The sequence below is a fragment of the Motacilla alba genome, chromosome 23 (assembly GCF_015832195.1).
Source record: "Motacilla alba alba isolate MOTALB_02 chromosome 23, Motacilla_alba_V1.0_pri, whole genome shotgun sequence".
NCBI classification, from domain to species: Eukaryota; Metazoa; Chordata; class Aves; order Passeriformes; family Motacillidae; genus Motacilla; species Motacilla alba.
In genome coordinates, this window is record NC_052038.1 from 5,578,747 (window position 1) to 5,596,564 (window position 17,818).

General features: G+C 51.9%; 2 protein-coding genes across 2 annotated transcripts; both read right to left on the reverse strand.

Annotated features, from left to right (window-relative positions):
- Positions 1–1,382: 1,382 nt before the first annotated feature.
- IL22RA1 (interleukin 22 receptor subunit alpha 1) lies at positions 1,383–9,497 on the reverse strand. The gene is made up of 7 exons (XM_038160926.1): positions 8,896–9,497; positions 6,632–6,764; positions 6,148–6,320; positions 5,256–5,440; positions 4,685–4,820; positions 4,372–4,493; positions 1,383–3,605 (listed from the first exon to the last, which is right to left on the reverse strand). The coding sequence occupies exons 1-7, from the start codon at positions 8,936–8,938 to the stop codon at positions 2,613–2,615; spliced, it is 1,785 nt and encodes a 594-aa protein (XP_038016854.1). The 5' UTR covers positions 8,939–9,497; the 3' UTR covers positions 1,383–2,612.
- A 2,074-nt stretch (positions 9,498–11,571) lies between these two features.
- On the reverse strand, positions 11,572–16,148 carry IFNLR1 (interferon lambda receptor 1). The gene is made up of 7 exons (XM_038160927.1): positions 15,832–16,148; positions 15,087–15,210; positions 14,664–14,845; positions 14,169–14,311; positions 13,592–13,748; positions 13,181–13,305; positions 11,572–12,984 (listed from the first exon to the last, which is right to left on the reverse strand). The coding sequence occupies exons 1-7, from the start codon at positions 15,935–15,937 to the stop codon at positions 12,085–12,087; spliced, it is 1,737 nt and encodes a 578-aa protein (XP_038016855.1). The 5' UTR covers positions 15,938–16,148; the 3' UTR covers positions 11,572–12,084.
- Positions 16,149–17,818: the final 1,670 nt, after the last annotated feature.

Consider the following 17,818-nt stretch of genomic DNA (forward strand, 5'->3'; position numbering starts at 1 on the left):
GAAATGTTCCTGCGCAGGAGGAGATGGAGAGAAGGAGGTCCTGGAGCAGCTGTGTGACACAAATGGATCTGTTTGGTTCTGAGCAGAGGAGGGCAGTGAGGGCAGCAGGGATGATGGGTTCCTTGCTCCAGTAAAATTCAACAGCATCAACATTTCTTTCCAAACTTTGCCAAAGAGAAATAGCTTGAGAAGGGATGATCTGTGTGTTAAATTTAGGAGCTGACTCATGAGACAAGAATCATTTTCCCTGTGCTCAGAAGATCCAGGCCTCAAAGATCAATATTGACTAAGCCATGACGAAAGCAGGAAGTTGAGGATATTGCAGCAGGACAGGGCTCTCCTGCCTGTGATCTCTGGGCACTGGAGCTGCTGGGAGGGTGGAACAGAGAGCTGGGGCTGGAATCATTCCTGCCTCTTGTTCAGGCAGGGGTAATGCAGCCCTGAAGGTATTCAAGGGCCTGAAGGAGAGGTGGATGTCCCAGCCTGGGGACACTTTGCATCTTTAGGCACCTATGTGCATTCTAGAAATCCACTCCCAGACTCTCCCCAGTTCCCACCTGTCCTCCAGCAGGATGACACATTTATTACAGTCTGGGCATGGTCAGCCCCTGTGCAGGGCTTCTGCAGAGGGATTTGGAGAGGCTTTTAAAATAGAAAATATATTAATTTTAGCAGCAGATTCAAATGCTCTCCCAAGGCCCCCATCCCTTCCACACGACTCTGCCCATACTCATGCCGTGCTGGGGGTTGTGTTTCACAACACAGCCCAAACTGTTGGTTATTCCCCGGTAGCATCGCTGGGAATAGCGTTGACACAAGATACGCAGCTCACAGGCAACTCTGGCTAAGGTAATTGGCATCACTGGCTTTAAATGCCTCTCCAGGGGGGGTTTAGTGGAAAAAAATGTCACCCCTGGGGTCCCCAGGATTGGGAATGACTCCAGGAGCCACAGCATTTCTCTGTGTGTTGTTTTTTGGGGCACAGAGCACAGGAAGCAGATCAAAGGACATTCCACAAACCCTTTGGTAGTGAGTGGAATGGAGGGAGCTCCCTGGGAATGTCCTGCTGCTCACTGCCCAAGCCGTGCACGTATTTCAGTCTTTGATACCCTCACACTTCTTCAGCACACTTGGAATTTTGACCTTTTGGCCTCACAGGGCTGGTCCTTCAGCAGTTGTTGGTGCTGGAGCTCAGAGCTGAACCTTGGCCTGTAAAATTTCTAAGACTGTTCCTCTAATCCTGGGCTGAATCATCAGAAATCTTCACTTCATGAGCCTATGGCTTATTTGCAAAATCACCCCAAAAAAAAGTGGAATTTAACCTTTAGCTTCAGCTTTCCTGGGCTGAGAAAAGCCCCAAGTGCTCTTGGAGTGGGAGCAGCTGAGTTTTAGCTCTGGTCAGATTGGTCTCGTGCAGTAAATACTTCCCCATACCAGTCAAACCTTGCTTATTCCTGTAAATGCTTTCACTTCTCTAAAACCAATGTCCTCAGACACATTTAATAACCACAGCAGTGGAAATGAACAGGCTGAACTGTGCTTTCCTCTGAATGAAAAACAATCACCTCCTCTGGCCCCTGAATTAGAATTTAGCTTCCTTTTGGTGGAGGTCCAAGTGCTCCAAGGATTTGGACTCCCAAAAAAGGGTCATGGCAGCTCGGGGGTATGTGCCAGGAACAGGGAGCAGGCTCCTCACGGGCAGGGAGGGGTGGGAGGGAGAGCTCCAGCCCTCCCTGGTCTCCTGTGGGGATTACTGATGCGTGGATTGGGATTGGGATAAACTGAGACTGAGGGTTGAACGGGGAGTGCTGCAGTCCCCACATCCCTGCCTGCCTGGACTGTGATCCCGGGTGCTTCATCCCTGGGGACCTCAGGGGAGGAAGAGGATGTGTGACTACTGCAGAGACAGAAGGAGCAGCAGCTGAGAAAGCTCAGAACTGGGCCAAGGCTGCATTTATCTGTTGCTGAGATGAAAAAGGCTTTATCTTTGTACAGGTATTAAAAAAGGCTTTATCTTTGTACAAGTATTAAAAACCACAGGGGACAGGGACACACTTCACAGAACTGCTGCATCAGGAGCTGTTACCCAGTTTCAATGAGTCCTTTAAAGGCAAAGTCCATTCCAGGAAAGTGGAATATTCTTTTCCAAGTCATTTATCCAAGGGCAGAATGCCAGAAACTGTTTACTTCTTTTACTGTACCGTGGTACATGAAATCCTTCTAGGTTTGCAGACCTGAATTTCTCCAAAGGGAGTTACATCTTAGCCCTCTGTCTCAGGTGTTGGCAAAGAGCACATACAGTTTGTGAATTTTGCCCAATTTTCAGTAAACTGAATCTGGGATTGGAAACTGAATCTTCACTGATCTTGTAAAGTAATCCAATTCATAATAAATTTGGGAATATGCGAGAAAGAAAGACCTGTTGTTTAAGGGCAGAGGTACAGCGTGGCAGTGTAACAAGGAGCAATTCTGTCCCTAAAGGCACCAAACTGCACAATGGAGCAGTGTGACAGCCCCGAGCTCTGTTAGCACAGCCAGCACCAGCTGGGGTTTTGCATTGCTTCTGTCCACACAAGAAAACGTCATCTGGCTTTAAATACCATTAAGTCCTCCTAATAACATTCTGTGCTCTCCTCATCCCACTGCACTTTCAGGTCCAAATCTTTGAAGAGCATGGCGAGAGGAGTGCCCCTGGCCCGGCCCGGGCTGCCGGCAGGGGACACGCTGAGCTCTGTGCAGCCCAGCCCCTTTGCTGCGGGGAACATTTCCACGGCTGCAGCGCCCGGGAGCTGCTCTGTGCGCGCAGGGGGTGGGAAGGGCTCTGGCAGCCCCCAGTGCTCCCCGTGGCTCTCTGCAGGGAGGTCACCCCCAGTCCGGACCGAGAGCAGCAGGGCTGCAGGCAGAGCTGCCAGCAGTTCCTCCTCCGCAGCGCAGCCCGGGGCGGCTTTCCCTGCGGGCGGCAGCAGGGGCAGGGCTGCCTGCTGTCTGTAGCATCCTCCCTGTTCCAGCAAGGACAGGGACAGCTGGGACACACGCTCTGCATCCTCCAGCCCCTCACCGTGCAGCAGCAGCTGCGTCTGCCCAGGGCTCCCCTGGATCACGACTGACTCCAGTCTGTCCCTGCTCTTCCACAGGGCCTCCTTTGGCTGCTGCTCTTTGTACTCCCAGCGGCTGCAGCTCTTTCCCAGCCCTTGGGTTCGGAGCTCTCCGTCCTCAGAACGATCTGGAGAAGATTCCTTCAGCCTTTGCTCGGGCTGTGAGCTCGTGTCCGTGCCCTCCACGCACAGCCCGTAGGTCAGGGCCAGGCTGGAGCTGCCTGGGGCAGCAGCAGTGCTCTGCTCAGCTCTCTGAGGAGTGTAAGCGGTGATGGGAGCTGGCATTTCCACCCGGCAGGGCTGAGGGGGCAGCTGCAGTGCTGGAACATCCACCTGCCGCTGGTAGGGACAGGAAGGCCGTGGTGGCTCCAGGGCCCAGTCCAAATGTTGGCTCATCTGGGCCAGCTGCACTTCGGGGATGAAAGGGGAAGGTTTGGAAAAGCTGAGGGGCTTTATGATGTGCTCCACTGTCAGTGTGAGGGGCTGGAACGATGGAATCCCTCTGAAGTCCTGGTGGAGAAGATAAAAGAGCACGAGTTATTGCCAAGAAGCTGTGACCTTGAAGGCTGCTTTAGTTACTCTAGCATTTTCTTTGGAGAAGTGTCAGTAAAAGCCAGTAACAGCCACCAGGGATCTGCTCTGCTGACTAAAGAGCTCTGCTTTTTTATTCCTCCTGGAGAATGACCATTCACAGGAATACAGACACTTCTCAGTGTGTATCAACTGAGCAGTCTGGAAATATGAGCAAGAAAATCTCCTGCTTTCACTCTTGCAAGGTTTGGCCTAAGCCCTGCAGCATGGAAATAGCATGAAAATCCTTGAGCTCATCAGCATGGAAACCCAGCTCGTGCTGTGGGAGATGAGGGGTAGGTGGGAATCCCAGGGTTTCAAGGGCAACTGGGGATTTAGGGTGCCTCAGGTTTAGCTGCCTAACCCAAGGGGCTCAGTTTGGGGCAGGTTCTGAGCACTTTAAAATATCAGTAGCAGTGATTGCCTAGACCACGCTCCTTAACCCTGTACATGAAGGGGGGTGGGTTTAGATTGGGTACTGGGGAGAAATGCTTCACTCAGAGAGTGCTGAGGCCCTGGCACAGAGCAGCTCTGGCTGCCCCTGCATCCCTGGCAGCGTCCAAGGCCAGGCTGGACAGGCTTGGAGTCACCTGGGACAGTGGCAGATGTGGACCCCATACAGAGCATGGACTAAATGACCTTTCCAAGCCCAGGCAGGGCTGATTGTGTGATTTGCAAGCTGAGCTGCAGGGCTGAGGGCACTCACCAGGGCCCTGGGCTGGGCACTGCGCTGTTTGATGTATTTGTAGGTCACGTAAGCAGTGGCAGCAAAAAGCAGCCCAGCACAGAAGGCCAGGGCCACCAGGCAGTAGAGAATCCACGTCTTGTCTGGGGAAAGAACAAGTGGGAAAAGAGCTGGATTTGAAAAATGTCACAATTAGGTAGGTGATGTCACAGGTTTCATCTCATAGGAATGAATTTTTAAATTATTAAAACGTTCTCTGCTGACAATCAATGCATTTTGTGTATCCAACATCCCAGCTGGACTTCTCAACTTTCAGCAGAGTTAACAGCCTCACCTGCCAGTGTTCTGACCCAAAACACCTGAGGTTTGCTCCTTCTCTGGAGCAGACAGATATAAACTGTCCCGTTGTATTCAGTGTCTGGGTCCAAGTTGGAAACTTCAAATTCTTTGTTGTGCTCATTCTTTGTCCACTGTTGAAAAGAAAGGTAAAATCTGTATTTGGGCAAGATGAAATTTTCTTCAATTCAGTTGCAAAATTCAGCGTAAAATATTATTTACTAATGAGGTCTTCCAGGGCTCAAATTATTCTGTGTGTATCAAACTCTGATTTTGTTCTGAATCATATTTATATGATTTTGCTTTCCATTATTTCTGTATTTAATTCTGCATTTCAGTTTCTTAAGACTTGAACTACTCAAGCAATTTTTAGTCACCGATGGTTTTACTTTTTGCTACTGACACAGTACTCTTAGAAAGTCCTTTTTTCCCAGAATTAAAGAGCGTTAAAGCTCCAAGGCTTTCCCTTGTGCATCAGAAATCTCCCCCATCCTGGGTAAACCGAGATCCTGCTCCAGCTCATCTGAAACGGGATTTCCAGCCTCGCAGTGCCCGAGCTTGTGCTTTACCTGCTGCTGCGTCCTCTGGTTGAATATTGTCAGGTGATAATCCACAGCCCCGAATTTGCTGTAAATGTCCTCCACGGTGAGCTGCTGCTCGTCCTCCCCCCGCAGCGGGGTCAGGGGGGGCCGGATCAGGAACTTGATGGAGCGGACGTGGGGAACGTGTTCCACTGTGGGGGCCCCTATGATGGCTGGGAAAGGCACAACAGGCACTGTCAGCTGTGCTGACGTCATCTGACATCAGACACGGCCCAGACTCGCTGAAATGGTCACTTCTGTTTGGACAAGAAGTGTCTGAGCTGTGTGGGCATGGCAGGAGTCCCTGCAGACAGAGGTGGTTTGGGGTTCTGTACCTTCACAGTCCCCAGGAATTGTCATCCCAGGCTTTTCCAGCTCCATGTTCCCTGTCCCTCTGCAGGATGTCCTCCTTCATGTATGTGAGGGCTGAAACCCCACCAGAGGTAACAGCTGCCCAAATCCCAGTTCCCATCCTAACCAGCTTACAGGTGTGCCTGCGCTGATCTCTGGTGACCGGCACACTCCACACCCGGCACTGCCAAGAGCTTTAATCCAAGCTCTCACAGCTTTTTTGTGCCAAGGTCTGAAGGCTCTTCACAACCATTGGCTGCTGATGCCATCTTGAATTATTCTTGGGGACTTTTCAGAGGGAAATTTTAGCCACAGAGCTGATCAGGGCTCCTGTGGGGGCAGGAGCAGAAGGCAGGAGGCAGGAGGCAGGGGGCAGGAGCAGGGGGCAGGGGGCAGGAGCAGGGGGCAGGGGGTAGAAGGCAGGAGGCAGGGGGTAGAAGGCAGGAGGCAGGGGGCAGGAGGAGGGGGGCAGGAGGCAGGACGCAGGGGGCAGGAGGCAGGGCTGCTCTGGGGTTCCTCTGGTACCTACTCTCCTTGCGGGGCTCGAAGCGCTCGGAGCGCACCCAGCCGGGGGAGCAGCCCCGCGCCCGCACCCGCCCGTAGAAGTGCTCCGTGAAGTTCTCTGTCTCCCTGCTCAGGTTGCAGAAGAGCTGGGTGATGCTCTGGCACTCGTGCTTGGTGAGCCAGGATTTCTCCCCATACCTGAGGACAAAACAGGGATTTGAGGTTGTTTGGTTGGACAGGACTGGAGGAAAATGGAACAGAGAGAAGGAAGTTGCTGAAGGCAAGAGTAGCTCAGTAATGGAGCAGAGCAAGCCAAGATGTAAAATATTTGCTTAAATGAGCATCATCTCCCACTTCGAATCATCCTCAAATATTCATAGGATTATGTGAACCATGATATGAACCATAATACAGGCAGGAGAAACAAATCCAAAAATCTGCTTTTCCCTCCTGGCCCTTCTCTCTCTGAGACCCCTAAGAACAGCCCAAAAGAAGCAAACTTCACATACTGTTTGTACTGGACATCAAACACAGTGCCAGGGGGAATATCTGCCTCCGTTTCCCACGTCAGGATGTTCTCAAAGTTTGTGGAAGAAAATGCTGCACGTTTCAGACATGATGATCTCTCTGTAGTCACAATACCTGAAGGAGCAGAGAAACTGGTATGAAAGAGCATCTTCTGACATCTCAGCCCTCAATGAAAATGGATCTTGTGGCGTTTTGCTAAAGCTGGGCTGAAAATAAGGAGCTTGAGCAGAACAAGGCTTCAAACTGTGTTCACATCACACTCTTGCAGACAACTGACTTATCCCAAAGAAATCAGGAATTTATACAGAAAAGCCTCAAAAACTCAAATCAGAAAGAGAATCCTTGAATTTCTAATCAGGTTTCTTTAAGAGCCTTTACATGGGTGATAAAATAAGACCAATAACCTGTTTTCAGGCCCAGAATCAGGTCTGGGAATGTCTCTGCTTTCTGCCCCTGCTCAAGGAAGTGACATGCGGAGCTCAGTGTCACCTCCTGAAGATGTGGCTCCGTTCTCCTCTCGTGCTCCATGTTTTATTGGATGGAAAGTGCCTGTACAGAGTGACACCCGGTGTCTGGACTCTGGCCTGGGTGTGCCGGGGTGACAGCAAACAGCTCAGCCCAGCTCCCTGCTTTCTGAGCCCTGCTGCTCTTCCCTGGGGTCAGGAACGTCACCTGTCCCTGCAAATGTGTCCCTGGACAGCACGACCCCACTGTGGCCCTCCCGTAGCAAACAGGCTCTGAGGTGCTGCAGAAAAGTCCTCGAGGATTTTGTGTCTCTCTTACCACGAGAAAACACAGAGCAAATCTGATCCACAAGAGTTTCTAACTGCAGGATCGATAAACTCTGAATTCAGATCACAGGCAGACCCTCCAAGGGGGTCATTGGTTTGTGACACTGATGGACACCTGGGGCATGTGAGGGCTCCAGCCTGCAGTGAACAATGAGGTGACAAAGTGAGCAGATGAAAATAGCACAGATGGGCAAGCTGAGCCCTGGGGGGGGCTGCCTTGGACAAGATCACATGGAACAGAGACTAAACCCCACCTGGATCCTCGCTCCAGGCTTCCCCCGTGGACCAGAACGGAGCAGCTCAATCTGCTGCCTGAGTGGAGGAGGGTCAGGCAGAAGGGCACAGATCCCCTCTCAGTCCTGTGTGTGGCATTTGGGCAGGGAAGTGGGGCAGGAATGGGCTGCTGGCTACTCCACATGCTGTCCTGACTTCATCTGCAGCTCCACATTTGCCTCTGCTCATCCTGGCTCAGCAGGAGCCGGCAGTGTGGGTATGAAGGAGTGGGATTCCCTGTCTGAGCACCCTGGAAACTGAGTCACAAATACCCTGATCCTATCAGGAGTGGGAAATCTCTGTCTTCCCACATTTATCTGTGCTAGAACACTGTTATGCAAAGCAGCATAACACAAGCACAGTCAAGTGTGGGCAGGGGGAAACCAGGATATTTCACAGTGTGACAGTCCCTTGGGCTGAGGAGTTTCACAGGGTGAGATCCCAGACACAGCAGAGGATGACACGGCTGGCTGCTGGAAAGCTGGTGTCTGGAAAGAGCAGGTTTATCCTTCATTCACCCAGCAGTGAGCTCGTCACATCTGGAGTAGGATTAAATGGCTTTTAGAGGGTAGATCTACGTTACACATCTGGGAGAAATTCCCTGGGAGGGTGGGCAGGCCTGGCACAGGGTGCCCAGAGCAGCTGGGGCTGCCCCTGCATCCCTGGCAGTGCCCAAGGCCAGGCTGGATGGAGCTTGGAGCAGCCTGGGACAGTGGAAGGTGTCCCTGCCATGGCAGGGGTGGGATGGGATGAGCTTTAAGTCCCTTCCAACCCATCCACTCTACGATGACTCCCTCATTTTATTACATTATCAGTTTGTACCTCCTTTAAAATCAGGACTGTTCTTGTATTCATTTGTGCCTTTGCTTAAGACACGAGGAGACTGATCCAAAGCCCCCTGACACCAGTGAACATCCTCCACTGCTGTAGGATTTGCGTCCTAGCACAGTGACAAACCCTTTGAAGTGAAGGAATCTTTCCCTCTCCCTACTAATCCCCGAAGTGCTCGGCATAGCAGCCACACATGGGAGTTACTACAAGGAGAGAGAAGAGAGCTCACAAGAAAACTCAGACAACAGCTCATTCTCTAGGTGATAATTCAGGAAAGAGGAGTGCAGTGCAGGCTCCAGGATCAAACAGAATCCCACAAAGAGCAAAGCAGAGCGGAGCTCAGGACTTACCGACCACTGAAGCTGCAGCCAGGACGATCAGAAATCCCTTCATGAATGACTCTGCAGGCTGGGCTGCGAGAGCAGGCAGCTGCTCCTGTGTGCAGGTGAATCACCTTTTGGCTGAATTCTTTCTTGCCAGGCCAGGTTGGATTTGTTGCTCAGTGACAGAGCAAAGCAGAGCTCCTGTCCTGCCTTCCCTGGGCTCTGAGCTCCCGGCTGCTCGGAGCCCTGCGCATGTGTGACACCGCCGAGTGACAGCAGGAGCACCTCTCCCCTGCAGTGCACGCCTGACTGTACAAAGGTGCACGAGCCAGAGGCTGAGAAAATCCCCAGCTCCTGAAAAAGAGCCAAATACCTTTTTGCTGAGAGCTTCCTGCCTGAAAGCCCTCCCTGAGGTTCCTGGGGTTTGAGGTTTGCTTTTCTGGTCGAGTAACTTGAGCTTGTTACAACTCCAGACATTAAAACTTAGAGCTGTGCACCTGCTTGGTTTAAAACCTGCTGCAAGCAGTGCACCTATTTCCTCCAAAAATCCTTCTGAATGCTTTCTTACAGTGAAAATCAGCCAGAGCACTGGGGTTTTTTTCACCTGCTGTGGGCAAGAGGTGGAAGAGTGGTGGCCTTTCCACAGGAGGAGCACCTGCTGTCCCACAGCTTTTTGCAGGGACTATTGTACACCTACAATGTTTATTTTTGTGGCTGTTTACAGTGTAAAGTTCTGTGACTGAATCCAGGTGATAAGGACTGGGAGTTTGTAGGGACAGGAAGAAAGGGATTCAGTCCCTTTTCCATAGTGTGTGTTGTTCCATTTTCAAAATACAAACCCTGTGTGCTTCTGCATGTTGATTTCACTGCTCTGTCCTTGCAGCCAAACATGTGAATCAAACATGAAACATGATTCACAAGCCCCTTCTGCTTCCCTCCTCGTCTGTGGATTTCCTGATGCTGTTTCTGTTCCTGCCCTGCCTGGGTGTGGAAGGGCTCTGTGCTTCCAGCCCTGCCACGGTGCATCACTGGCACTTTGTCTTTCTCAGCTCACCTGGACAAAGGCAGAGGCCTCAGGTTTGTTAAACCAGACACACCTATCCACCAGGGTCTAATTAAGTCCAACTGTTTGTTAGGGTGTTTCCTGAGCAGCCCAATAGAAGTATTTCTATTTTCCCTTCCCTCACGCTCCTGCTGGGTGATGGGGCAGAGCTGAGAGACCACCTGAGCCTTCAGTTCTGAGAACAGAACTTCAAACTTTACCTCTCTGAATCTTCGGGGACCTGAAGATGTCCAAAACTCGACTTTCAAGATTAAAATTAGGGTTTTATCTTCCAAACTCTCTCAAACTTTTGATTTCCTCACAGTGTGTGGGGACTGCAGCAAGCCTGCTGAGTGCTGGGCATGAACCCTCCGTGTGTGGATGTGGCCCTGGGGACAGGGTGGGTTCCCAGTTGGACTCGATGATCCCCGAAGTGTTTTCCTAAGAAAATGATTCCCTGATGCTGTGATAAGACCAGAGCAGCTGCTCTGGGAGAGGAGCACTGTGCTCTGGCCGTGCCTGACCCTTCTGCAGAGGAAAACAGCTCTCAAGCCCTGCTGGTGGGAAATGAGGAGCTGATGCTGCCACCGCCTGTGCAGCTCAGCTGGCCTGCAGCCTGTCCCTCAGCTCCCTGGACACGACAAGAACCGATCCCAGGCTGTGTTTGCAGAGCTGGGACATGTCAAAAGCATTTTGTGGAGGTTACTCAACTTCGGAGCTTCCTGTAAATCAAAGCCCGGGGGGTTTTCCTGGATTGCACAAGAAATTGGGTGGTGATCATGTTTGGATCATCTGCGTCTTTCCCAATGAACTGGAGGGATAACAATGCAGGATGTACCTGAGGACACTGCAGAGGACAAAGGAATAGTCCAGCTGGTGAATCCTTTCCCCACCTCTCCTTTGGACTTCAGTTCAGGACCTCAATGAGTACATCTTGCTGCAAAGCAGTTCCCGGTCCTCCTACCACCCCTTACTTCTTTTTTCCTGCTTCTCAAAGGATTTCAGCTTTCATACCCACCACCAACACCCTCCCCTCATCTGAGCCCTCTCCCTGCGTGCAGGGAATGGCTGGGGAGTGTTTTCCTCTTTCTTTTAATGCTTTGCTTTCCTGGGAGCCCTTCACACAAAGGCTCCTTTTGAAACTGGAGCATAAAAAGCTTTTACAAGGGCACTGAGTGATGGGACAAAGGTGATGGCTGTAAAAACTGCCAGAGGGGAGATCTAGATTAGATACTGGACTGAAATCCTTCCCTGGGAGGGTGGGCAGGCCTGGCACAGGGTGCCCAGAGCAGCTGGGGCTGCCCCTGGATCCCTGGCAGTGCCCAAGGCCAGGCTGGACAGGCTTGGAGCAGCCTGGGACAGTGGGAGGTGTCCCTGCCATGGCAGGGCTGCAGTGGGAGGAACTTCAGGATCCCTTCCCACCAAACCATTCTGTAATTCTTTGTTCAGCAGTGACCAAAGTGACCTGGCTGGGAAGTCTCAGAATTCCACTCCAGCCTGGGGTCCTGTTTAAAGGTAATTTTTTTTCAGGATGAGCTGCAGTCCCCCTTTGTAGCTCTGGAAAACAAAACCACGCAGACATGGAGATTTATATCAAAATATTATTGCTATCAGACATTCTGCACAGCAGGAGGAATTTCAGCTTCAATAAATATAAAATAAAAAATAAATAAACAAACGTGCTGCACACTTCAGCTTTGGTTCCCTCTGTTGGAACACAGAAGGTGATTTCTGCAGGATGAGGTGGAGAACTTTTCATCCCACAAAAACCAGATCTTGCTGAATATCTCTGTAAGGAACTCCCAGTCAAGCTCTGGACTTACAGAGAAGCAAAGGTGACACAAAGCAGCTCCAAATCTGCTCCAAATCCACATGCAGGCACAACACTGCATTTTCAGGCCCTTGATCTGAAGTCTCAGGTGACCTCCAGGCCGTGCCTGTTTGCTGGGTGGTCCCTCAGAGATGTCCCAGCCTCCCTCACCCCTGGCTGGCTCAGGCTGTGCCTGAGGGACAGGGACAATACCGAGGTGACTTAGCGATAAAATGCACTTTGTGTCCCTAAAGCCATTGCCTTGATAGGCCAGACATCAGTTTTTGTCCTTGTTCAAGGATCCTTGCTTGGATAGCTGGAGCTCTCCGGGATCTCCAGGCACTCCCCAGACCTGCTGGGCACTTCAGATCCTTCCCAAGTAATGCGAGTGCTCGTAGCCTGGGAATCGCAGCTCTGGATCCCATTTCTGCTCTGTCCCAAAAGCATCGCTCAGCACTGTGGACTCGGGAGGGGTCCCTTCTGTAAAGCTGTCACTGCCACAGTCACTGGCAATGCCTTCGTCCTCTGCCACCTGCAGTGTCCACAAGGGGATGAGCAGCTGCCTGCTGGGATCCTCTCTGCCCGGGGAGCTCGAGGCCAGCTGGAGCTGCACATCAAGGATGGATTTCTGGTAATCCCTGGAGGAATGAGGAGCCTTCCTGTGCTCATGGGGTTCAGCACCAATCCCCCCCAGCAAGGGGTGAAGGGGGGTCATTCCCAGCCTCTCATCCCTGTCTCCATCATCCTGTCCCTGCTCTCTGGCTCCTGGGAATCTCACACCAGTGAGGGATGTCCTCTCCAAAGAGGAGCAGAGATAAAGGCACGGCTCCTCGTTTGCCTGGGACCCCAAGGTGTCCAGCTCACCCTTCCTCTCTGCAAAGAGCGTGAAACCCAGGGCTCTGAGGTCAAGCACAGATGCACTGGCCACAGAGAGACCTCCAGATCCTGAATCCAGGCTGCTTTCCCCCACAGCTGCTGGGGATGGCTGAGAGCCGAGACGTCTCTTTGGATACCGAGGCATTCCATGGTATGGGATCAAAGTGCTGCTGTCTTCTTCCTCCTCATCCTCTGACCACGATGATGACAATGATGATGATGATGATGGGAAAGAAGCCATCCATGGTAGGTGGTGTCCTCCTAAAGCTCTGTTTGTGCTCCTTTGAGGCACTGGCTTCTCTGAGCAGCTCAGATCATCACTGCAGAATTCCTTTCCACCGAGCTCCAAGTGGAAGGTTGGTCCAGCAGCTTTAAACTGAGAGAAATCCTACCAGGGAGAAGGAATGAAACTGTGAGCCTGTGGTGCTTTCAAAAGAAGAATCTGGATGTCAGAAAGGTTATTTCAAAAATGAGAATCACAAATGTAAAACTGAGAAGTGCAGAACCCCCCACTCCTCCCCAGTTACCCTCTGAAAACCAACAAGACTCTGGGTCAGGAGGGGACCTCCGAATTTGGGTCATACCAAAACCTGAGGCATCTTCCTTTGCTTGGCCTCCTGTTTCACCAGGCAGCAGATGAAGGGACTGGCCACAAAGATGGGGAGGACAAACAGAGGGATCACAACCAGAAGTGGGAACTTCCACTGTGCTGATGAAAAAGACAGAAATAATCTCTTGTGAGTGCTATTTTTATAGGAATTATGGGCTCTACACTGACATACAATACCCAAAGTTTTCAGAAAACATTTCAGGCTTTTTTTAAATGAAACTATTTCTACAGAAAGCAGGAACCACTCACCAGAAAATCCAACCAGTCCCTTTAACAGGAAGCTCTTTTTTTTTTTTTGTGGTGAAAACCTGATTTTAGTGGAAAGCTTTGCCTTGCCCTCATCCCGCTGGATGTCTCCCACATCCTTTCCTGAGAAGGGCCATACCTTTGTGGTTTAACAGCACACACACAGGCTGGGAGAATTCACTGTGCTTCAAGTTGATGCTTTCGTAGAGAGCCCTGGCACTGAAGCAGTAATTGCCTCTGAGGGCAGTGGTGTTGATGGTCACCGTGTCCTTCCTGAAGTAACCCTCATATTTCTTCTGTGGAGAGACAAAGCAGAGGGTTGGAGAGGTGATTCTTTCATTATTGGGGTGATGTTTCTGTGTCACCTTAGCCCATGGATCCCTTGTGTGACCCCAGGACTGATGGATCCAGGTGGGAATTCCAGCTGTGCTGGGCTCTGCTCTGCCAGGCACTGCTGCCAGTGGCACCGGGCTAGGTTGGTCTAAACCTCAGCTCTTCAGACTGACTGTGGTGTAGCCTCCCTTCCTGAAAAAAATAGGGAACTACAAAAAAAAAATAAGGATGCATACACACGCTTCTGCTTTTTGTCTCTGGCTTTGGTTTGGCTCTGGTTTGGCTGGTTCATTTCCTCCAGGCCCTGCATCCAGTCCCTCTCTCTCTGCCCAGAACTTTGAAGCTCTTTCAGTTCCTCCCTAGAAAGAGCCCCTCGTACTGACCTTGTCTTCAGATCCCGCTTCCCAGAGGTTCAAGTCATACTTCCAGGTGAGGTTCTCCACACAGGTGGGCAGAGGGAAGGAGGCACTGACAAGGATGGAATTGTCCCTGACGTCCAGGGTCAGCACGGGGGGAGCCAGCTCCACTGCAATGGAGGGAGCAGGTGTGAGAGTGGGGCTGGCTCGGCTCTTACCTTCCAGCAGCGACACCTTCATGGCTGGTCCTCACTTCCAGCTGGTATCTTGTGATAAGAGGGAGGCAAAGGACACCTCTTTATCTAAAACACCCCAGAGAGCTTGGAGCCACTTTGGGACACTGATGAACAAATTCTGACACTTGCTACAAAATTCATCCTCAAATGATCCCAGCCCCTTGCTGTTCCTGCTCACTCAAGCCTCTGCCATCCATAAAGCTCCTGGATAGCTGTGGATGTGGTCTGTCTGTCTGTGGGAATGTCCTTCCATCCAGTCTGTCACTGTCACCTGGCAAGCACTCACCATCTGAGTAGTAATCCTTGAACTGGGATTTCACCCACGGCGACTGGGACCGGCCCCAAACCGCCTTCACCCGAGCCCGGACCTTCACGTAGAGGTTGGAGAGGGCACAAGTCAGATTGCAGAAGGATCTGGGGATGTTTCTGCAGTGAGGAACCTTCATCCATTTGTCCAGGCGATCCTGGCTGGAGGCAACAACCACACCAAACTATTAACCACGTTCTGCTGGGATTTATAGAGCAAGAGAAGGAAGGCTTTGGGAGGCTGGGGAGCCAGTGGTGCTCAGAGTTTGGAACACTTCCCAGATGGATCGTGTTTTGTTTGGTGGAAGGTCACTGATGATTAGGACGGTCGTTAATCAGGAGAGATGCCCAGTAGCTGTCCCTGTGCCACCCCTTGGATCAGACGTGGTCTGGGAGCTCTTACCTTTCGTACCTCACGGTGTAGGTCACATCTGGGGGAGAGCCTTCCCCTGGAGCCCAGGTCAAAATCATGGCAAAATCCTTGGACAGCAGGGTCACATTCTGAGGAGGGAGAAGCTGAACATGACCTGGTCAAAAGGGAAAATTATGTGAATGATTTAAAGGTGTCTTTGGGGACAGGAAGTACCATTGGGTTCTCATTAGGGTGGTGCCACTATCTGAGGCTGAGCCTTTCATTAAAGGCTGGAAATTGGCTCTGGAAGCAGGTGTGATGCAATGTTTTCCTTGTCTCTCATAAAGCATCTTCATCTCAATAGCTTTCAGAGCTAGGACTCACGTTTGTATGAACAATCTGGTTTATAATTTTGAGTGGCTTTCCCCGTGCTCTCACTGCATTTCACTGATTTACAACCCACAAACTCCGCCTGCCTCCCTGGACAGGGCAGACACGGCTCTGCCACGCTTCTCATTCCGTCCCAATCCTCCAAGGGCAGATCCTAACAGGAATTCAGAGCTGCAGGTTTGTCCTGTATATTTTCCTGCCCCTCTTTTTTCCAGTAGACCACCATGACCATCACTAGCCCTCAACAAGACACCTCCCACAGACAGATTTTAAACTGTCGCTTCTTTACCATGGAATATTCCACTTCATGTGAATCATTCTCATTTCAACTGATTAAAATTTCCCTCTCCTCCTACCAACAAAGCCATGTAATGAAAAGAAAAGTAACACTCAGGTGTGCACGTACCTCGAGCCTGCTGCAGGAGGCACAGAGCCATCAGGGCTCCCGCTCTCCAGCCACACAGGACAAAGCAGACCTTCCCACTTGTCATAAACGCTTTTCCTTGCTCCATCCTCACCGCGTTTCCTGTGTGAATTCCAGAGGATTGAGGAGCTCAGCAGCTGCACACATGCGCCCTGCCTCGCTTCCTGGTACAGCCCTGCACGTGTGCCTGGCAGAGGAGCAGGTGTCAGAGGGTTTTGGGGGACAGCAAAGGTAAAGGTTGCAGCACTGCACCCTCCAGTGCAGCGCAGCGAGCCCCGGCACAGGGCAAGAGCTGCCTCATCTTGGGAGACACCTCAGTAAAACTCTGCCCTTTGGCACTGACCTGCGTGGCTGTGAAATATTAATAGCATTTAAATAAAGTTTCAGTGCGGGAGAGAGCTGTGAATAACCTAGCAACAATAAAAACAGTGGGACGGGGACTCTGGTGGCCTGGTGTTTACAGGAGATCAAAGAGTTTCTCCTAGTTTATGTTAGCACGGTGTTTTTTGGGAGTTAGGGAATTACTCCACTTTACAGCTGGGGGGGTAAAGTGCAGAGATAGGACAGGGATCTGCCCCCTCCCAGTGTGGGCACATGAAGGGACCTGGATGTCTGCCACGCTGCCAAGTGCAGGGTGCCCAGGTGTGTGCTTGGAGTGGCTTTGTCACTGCAGGAGAAGGGGGGAAATCCCTGGAGCAGGGATGGTTTGGCACCTCAGCTCGCCAGCCTTCCCCTCACAGGCTCCCCCGGCCTGAGCCGGCAGCGGTGGGAATGGATCAGTGAGTTCCCCTCACAGGAGAGATCCCAAAGGGGTTTTCCCGGGTCTTTCCCGGGTGGAAAACTCTCCCAGCCCAGCAGACAGCCCTTGGCAACCCTCTGAACCCTTGGAACCTGGGAGTGTCAGCTTCTGGGTACAAAGTCACAGCTTCCTCCAAAAATCTCCATTTCCTCTTGCCACGGGTTTCTGTTTCCGTGGCTGTTTTGCTGCCTCTGTTTAATTTCATTTAATTTTTATGGACTTCCTTGTGGAAAAAAAAAATTGTAATTGTTTCTGAGGAAAACAGCAAAGTGAAGAGTCTGGAGGGTCTATCCCCCTTCAGTACCTGAACTGCAGAGCCACAGCCAAGCCACGGCTCCTGCGCTTCCCGAAGCAGCCCGGGCAGGATCGGGAGCAGTCCCAGGGCCGCTCACTCGGCTCCGGCTCCGAGCCCTCGGGCAGCTCCTCCCCAGAGTGACTGGGATTTTTAGTAAGCATTCACAAGAGGGGAATCTTATCATCATCACCATCATCATCCTCGTCATCCTCATCATCATCATCATCATCATCATCATCATCCTCATCATCATCACCACATCACCATCGTCGCCATCCTTTCCTGTGGAACACCCGCGCTGGACCCCGGGCTCCGCCGGCCTCTCTGGCAGAGCCGCCGCGGTGTGCGGCCTCCGGAGGGGCTGTCCCGGGAGGGGCCGGTGTGCCGCTGTCCCCACCGCGCTGGGGTGGCCGATGCCACGAGGTGTCGCTGCCTGTCAAACAAAACGCGCTTTCCTCCAAACCGCAGCGGCTGAAAACTTCGGGAACCGCAAAAGCTCCTGCTGAGCCCGGAGTGATTCCCGGAGCATCCTCGCATGGCCCAGGGGGCACAGCCCACCCAAAATTCTGCTATCCTGCCCCTCCAGCCTCTGTCTGTGGCTGGGGGTGCCCAGGAAGGGGCCGGATCAGGTGCTGGCAGGAGCAGGACTGTGACCTGTGTGTGACAGGAGGACACACGGTTGTACCCATCAGTGGAGCCTTGTGGTGCCTTTAGGATGCGGGCGGGGATGGTGCTGCTGCAGAGGACTGGGAACAGCCTCCATCCTCGGGCAAACCGTGCAGCTGTGCCCGTGTTCTCCCGCTGGTGTACTCCTGGGGAGCATGAATATTCAAATATTCTTATCCACGAACCAGCTGGACACAATCCTGTGCAAT

What these genes read in the sequence shown, in the direction of transcription:
- IL22RA1 (XM_038160926.1), bottom strand. Translation starts at nt 8,938, where the DNA reads ATGAAGGGATTTCTGATCGTCCTGGCTGCAGCTTCAGTGGTCG. An exon ending in TTGGGTCAGAACACTGGCAG is followed by an intron (nt 4,494 to 4,684) that starts GTGAGGCTGTTA and finishes TTCTTTCCCCAG; the next exon opens with ACAAGACGTGGATTCTCTAC. An exon ending in GTGCCCAGCCCAGGGCCCTG is followed by an intron (nt 3,606 to 4,371) that starts GTGAGTGCCCTC and finishes CTTCTCCACCAG; the next exon opens with GACTTCAGAGGGATTCCATC.
- IFNLR1 (XM_038160927.1), bottom strand. Translation starts at nt 15,937, where the DNA reads ATGGAGCAAGGAAAAGCGTTTATGACAAGTGGGAAGGTCTGCTTTGTC. An exon ending in TACACCGTGAGGTACGAAAG is followed by an intron (nt 14,846 to 15,086) that starts GTAAGAGCTCCC and finishes TGTTGCCTCCAG; the next exon opens with CCAGGATCGCCTGGACAAAT. An exon ending in AAGCGGGATCTGAAGACAAG is followed by an intron (nt 13,749 to 14,168) that starts GTCAGTACGAGG and finishes GTCTCTCCACAG; the next exon opens with AAGAAATATGAGGGTTACTT.